The sequence below is a fragment of the Lupinus angustifolius genome, chromosome LG03 (assembly GCF_001865875.1).
Source record: "Lupinus angustifolius cultivar Tanjil chromosome LG03, LupAngTanjil_v1.0, whole genome shotgun sequence".
In the NCBI taxonomy this organism is placed as follows: domain Eukaryota; kingdom Viridiplantae; phylum Streptophyta; class Magnoliopsida; order Fabales; family Fabaceae; genus Lupinus; species Lupinus angustifolius.
The window spans coordinates 20,425,018-20,430,363 of NC_032011.1; the positions used below are offsets into that span (position 1 = coordinate 20,425,018).

Consider the following 5,346-nt stretch of genomic DNA (forward strand, 5'->3'; position numbering starts at 1 on the left):
CTAAGCTTACTGTTTCTGTTTTAATCGATTAAGACTGTTACGTTAATCGATTATCCTTGTTCTGTTAATCGATTAAGTCTGTTATATTAATCGATTATCTTCATCCTGTAATCGATTAATTAGGGGTGATTCAACATTAAGTGTTGAGTTTCGAAAAGCGGCTATTCTAACCGCAACACCTATTCAACCCCCCCCCCTTCTAGGTGTATTGTAACCACTGATACCTAACAGGAGACTTGTAGGGTCTAACCGACAGATTCAAAGCTTTAAACATGCAAAATTCCTGAAGAGAGTTCTTACCAGTTGTCGAGGAGAGGGTACCGGAAAGATTAACTTCCCTTTTGATTCTGGAAATTGCCTGAGCAAGGTAGATCTTCTTGTCCTCAAATCTGGTTTTATTACGACAAAGCCATATTGTATGGATAGTGTAGATAATGCAGGTAGAGAACATCTCATTCATTTGCTTACTCCAACTATTATTGCAGATGGAAAATAAAGCAGTGACAGAAGAAGTATTGATGGAGATTGCCAGATGAGAACCGAGCCAATTCCACTAGTAAATAGCAAAAGGACAAGTCAAGAAGAGATGAGAGGAGCCTTCAGTGTTAGATCTGCAAAGACTGCACATAGATCCCATATAGCATCCACATTTTTGAAGATTATCATCAGTAGACATTTTTCCATTCAAGAACCTCCAAGTAATAAAGGACTTCGAGGGAGGGATGGAACTGAACCAGATGTTATTACGCCAATGGTTAGGACTGTTGGAGTGAGATAGGCTATCATAAGCTAACTTAGCAGTTAGGATACCGTCAGAAGATTCCTGCCAAATAAATCTATCCCGGGAGTTAGCAATGGGGATATCCTTAGTTTTAGAAATTATTTCCGGGAACCTGAACAAAAGAGAAACAGGGATAACCCAATTGAAACCATAGATGAAATCAACAACTTTAGCCTTCAGATAGGTATGCAGATGAGTAAGGATATGAAGAGCATCAACTAGAGTCTCACCCAACCAGTTATCAGTCTAGAAGTTAATGTTCCTACCATCACCAACCAGCCACCGAGAGTTCATGTCCACCATAGACCAGTTGTCTTTAATACCAGGCCAAATAGAGGACTTGTGGTACCTAGGAGGGACAGTTTTGTTACAACCAAATCTCTCTCTGTAGAAAGAAGCCCACTCATGATGAGAAGATAACATATCCCAAGCCAACATTAATAAGGCTGACTTATTCATAAGCTTAATGGACTTAAGACCGAGCCCACCAAAGGAAGTAGGGGAGCAAACTTGGTTCCACGCAACAGTAACAATTTTCTGAACCTCTGTGTTAGCAGACCAGATGAAGTTTCTCATCTTAGAGTCCACCCAATTTAAAAATTGAGCTGGCCATTTATAGACATGAAAACTGTAAACCAACATGCTTTAACAAATAGATCTGAACAACTCAACCCTACCCATAATAGATAAAAGAGAACCCTTCCAAGCAGATAATTTGAGAAAAAATTTCTCAGCAATAGGTTAAAGGTGACACTTTTTAGGTTTACCAGTGAAAAGAGGCACCCCTAGGTATTTGAAGGGCAGAGATCCGTGCTGAAAACCCAAGTAATTGGAAATGTTGGACACTTTCCTAGTCGGAGCATTTTTGATGTAGAATTTGCACTTATCAGCACTAATATGCTGACCTGAAGCCAAAGAATAGTCCCGAATCAGAGATTTCAGAGCCAGTAAATTACTCTTTGTGCCTTTACAAAAGATCATAATGTCATCTGCATATAAAACATGACAGGGAGTCTGAAGCATGTTAGGACCAGAGATAGGACTCATATTTCTATCATTCACCAATTTCATGATGCCCCTGCTGAAAACATCCTCAGCAATACAGAATATCAAGGGGGAGAGAGGATCCCCTGCCTAACCCCCCGACTACAATTTGTGAACTCGACCATATGACCATTCACACAGAAAGAAAGTCTAGCAGAACTCAGAATTACCTTGATCAGGTTGGTAAAATGCATGCTAAAGCCAAACGCAATAAAAGTGAAAGTAATAAAATCCCAGTCAATTGTATCAAAAGCCTTTTTGATATCAAGCTTTATTGCCATATTTCCCCCAAAAGTTTTATGATCAAGAAGGTTGATTGCTTCAGAAGCAAGACGGATGCATTCCTGAATCTTCCTATCCTGATGAAACCCATTTGTTGAGGATATATGATTTTAGGAATGATAATAGACAGCCTATCAGCAAGAACCTTGGTGATAATCTTGAATTGAAAGTTGGCAATAACAATAGGTCTGTAATCATCAATTTTGACTGCATTGTTGTTTTTGGGAATCAGAATAACCGAATTAGAGTTCATGTTAGGAAGAATCCAACCCTGGGTGAAGAACTGGGTCACGGAGCAACAAACATCATTACCCACTATATCCCAAAAAGCCTGATAGAAACAACCACCAAAATCGTCCGGACCAGGGGCACCATCACCATTTAAACCAAAAACAGCATCCTTTATTTCTTGATGAGAGGGAACAGAGGTGAGCATCAAATTCTCATCGTCAGAGACAAGAAAAGAAATCATAGACTGAATCAAATCATTAGGAGCAATGTTATTGGTAGAGCCAAAAAGATCAGTGAATTAATTTAGGACATGATTTGCTATATCATCCCGATTACATAAAATCCTTTCCCCGTCCATCAAGATAGACATAGTTTTAGTAGCTTGTCTGATTTTCGTGACCCTGTGAAAAAACTTAGTATTTCCGTCGCCATGGATGTGCCAATTGATCCTAGATTTTTCCTTACAAAAGACCTCCTCCATCCCTAAAGCATGGGATAAGGCCTTCTGAGCTTGATCCTCCTGCTCCAGCAACTCAGGATTAGGGCCAATATCCGCAATGTAGTTTTGGATGAGATCTACATTAGACAAAGCATTATTAACTGTATGATGAATATTACCAAAAACCCTCCTATTCCAAGTTCTAAGATCTTTTTTCAGAAGTTTTAGTTTTTGAGAAAGAATGTACATGGGGCAGCCAGAAAAGTTTGCCCTCCAGGCTTCAGAAATGACTCTCCTGCAATCAAGATGAAGAAGCCACATTTTTTGAAATTTAAAAGGAGTGAAGAGAGGAGGAGAACCAGGATAAGCAGAAAATAAAAGCGGATGATGATCAGAAGAGCTTCTGGGCAAAGTCTGGCAGAAAACCTGAGACCAAAGATTCAGCCAAGATTCATTGCAAAGAGATCTATCCAATTTCTTAGAGAGAGCAGGCTCTGTTCTCCTATTATACCAGGTGAAAGGAGCCCCTCTTATAGGTAAATGAAGGAGATTAGCATTCTCAATAAAAACTTTGAATTCTTCGGATGAGATTCTGGCCGGAACTCTAGAGCTTCTACATTCATTAGCACCAACCACTGCGTTGAAGTCACCAATAAAACACCAAGGACCAGGAAAAAGCAGATATAACATCCAGGGCATCAGACCACAAAATTCTTCTTTGAATATAGTTGGTATGAGCATAAACAACACACACATTAACCACCTTATTATCAAGAGTAGCAGAAATAGCTAGAAACTGAGAAGTGCTCAAAAGCACATGGGGAACCACACCCCTGGAACAAAGACCCCACAGATTAGGAAGAGCATCTCCTATGTTATTAACAACAAAAAGATCAAGGTTTAGAGAATTCCAAAAAGTAGAGCTAACTGAAACAATCGGAATCATAGGTTCAGAAATAAACACTAGGTCCGGCTTGTGGGTGACACAAAAATTCTGAAGCACCAGCCTAGTCTTTAGGCTACCAAATCCTCTACAATTCCAATAGAGGACCTTCATTGAACATTATAGGAAAGGCCACCCTTACGGGTATTGTAAGACTTTTCAATGTTGTTCTTCTTCTTTAACCTCTTCTTTTGGGATTTACTAAGCACATTAGTGAAACTTTCCTCTTCCAATTTTTCATCCAGAGAGTCATCAGCCTAGAGCCTACCAACTAACCTCAAATCCTTAGCAACCACCAGATTGTCATGATCATTCATAATCTACACAGGAGTAACTTGTTGAATAAGCTGAGTACACTTTCCCTGCATATGAGTACTAGCCGGAACCGAAGCAAGAACAATAAGATCCTCTTCCAAATGAATGGTAGAGTTACTTTCAGAGCAGATTTCCACCCTTTCCAGACCATGAAGATCATTGTTATTCTAATAATCTATTTCCAGGTTGATGAACAAATCATTATTAACCGGGATTTGAGGAACCACTTCAATTGATGGTTGTTTTCTAGCCCTATTTTTGTGAGCTTCAGGAGCTTTAGCTTCTGATTTTTGCTTGGGCAGCCTTCTGCAATTCCCCACACTATGGCCTTCATCCAGAGAATCATCAGCCCAGAGCCTACCAACTAATCTCAAATCGTTAGCAACCACCGGATTGTCATGATCATTCATAATCTGCACAAGAGTAACTTGTTGAATAAGCTGAGTACACTTTCTCTGCATATGAGTACTAGCCGGAACCGAAGTAGGAACAATAAGATCCTCTTCCAAATGAATGCTAGAGTTACTTTCAGAACAGATTTCCACCCTTTCCAGACCATGAAGATCATTGTTATTCCGATCATCTATTTCCAGGTTGATGAACAAATCATTATTAACCAGGATTTGAGGAACCACTTCAACTGATGGTTGTTTTCTAGCCCCATTTTTGTGAGCTTCAGGAGCTTTAGCTTCTGATTTTTGCTTGGGCAGCCTTCTGCAATTCCCCACACTATGGCCAATAGTATGACAACCAACACAGAAATCCGGCAGACTCTCATATTCAATTGGGACAAAAAAGCGAAGCCTTCCCTCTCGACCAGAATTTGATCAGGAAGAGTAGATTTAAGATTCAGTTCTACCAATACTCTAGCAAAATGGTCGAAGGTTCGATTGCTTGTAGCCTCATCCAGGGATATCGGTGTACCAATTCCCCCTGCAATCGAAAAAATAATACGAGGACACCAATACTCCTGGGGTAAACCATGTATTTTAACCCAACATTGGGCGTGAGACAGCCTTTGCAAATTAGGATTAAAATCAGGTGACCATAAAAACATACGGAGAATACCTGGTTTAAGGCTCCATGAACCGATGGAACAAATAGTTCTCATGTCTTCCGGCGATGAGAATGAGAAGTAGTAGAAGCCTTTTCCCAACGAAATCATTGACCACTTACCAATCTTGCTCCACAGAGATATCAATTTCTCTTTTAACTCAACAAACTTCAGAGGCTTGCCGCCTTTAGCAAGAATCAGTCTCCCACAGAGATGTGATTTGCATCTTTGAAGACCCGCTTGATAGTCGGCTTCAA

The 5,346-nt window shown here is 40.0% G+C and overlaps 1 protein-coding gene across 1 annotated transcript; it reads right to left on the minus strand.

Moving 5' to 3' along the window:
- On the minus strand, window positions 554-4,037 carry LOC109342416. The gene is made up of 8 exons (XM_019580404.1): window positions 3,997-4,037; window positions 3,439-3,808; window positions 2,811-3,203; window positions 2,253-2,582; window positions 1,996-2,184; window positions 1,549-1,795; window positions 1,058-1,386; window positions 554-955 (listed from the first exon to the last, which is right to left on the minus strand). Exons 1-8 carry the CDS (start codon window positions 4,035-4,037, stop codon window positions 554-556), a joined length of 2,301 nt encoding a protein of 766 aa, XP_019435949.1.

Excerpts from the sequence above, each read along its gene's own strand:
- LOC109342416 (XM_019580404.1), bottom strand. The coding sequence starts at position 4,037 with ATGAATGATCATGACAATCTGGTGGTTGCTAAGGATTTGAG. Across the intron at positions 3,809-3,996 it reads GTGGTTGCTAAGGATTTGAG|AGGATTTGGTAGCCTAAAGA; the intron begins GTTAGTTGGTAG and ends TTGGAATTGTAG. Across the intron at positions 2,185-2,252 it reads AATTCAAGATTATCACCAAG|GATAGGAAGATTCAGGAATG; the intron begins GTTCTTGCTGAT and ends GGGTTTCATCAG.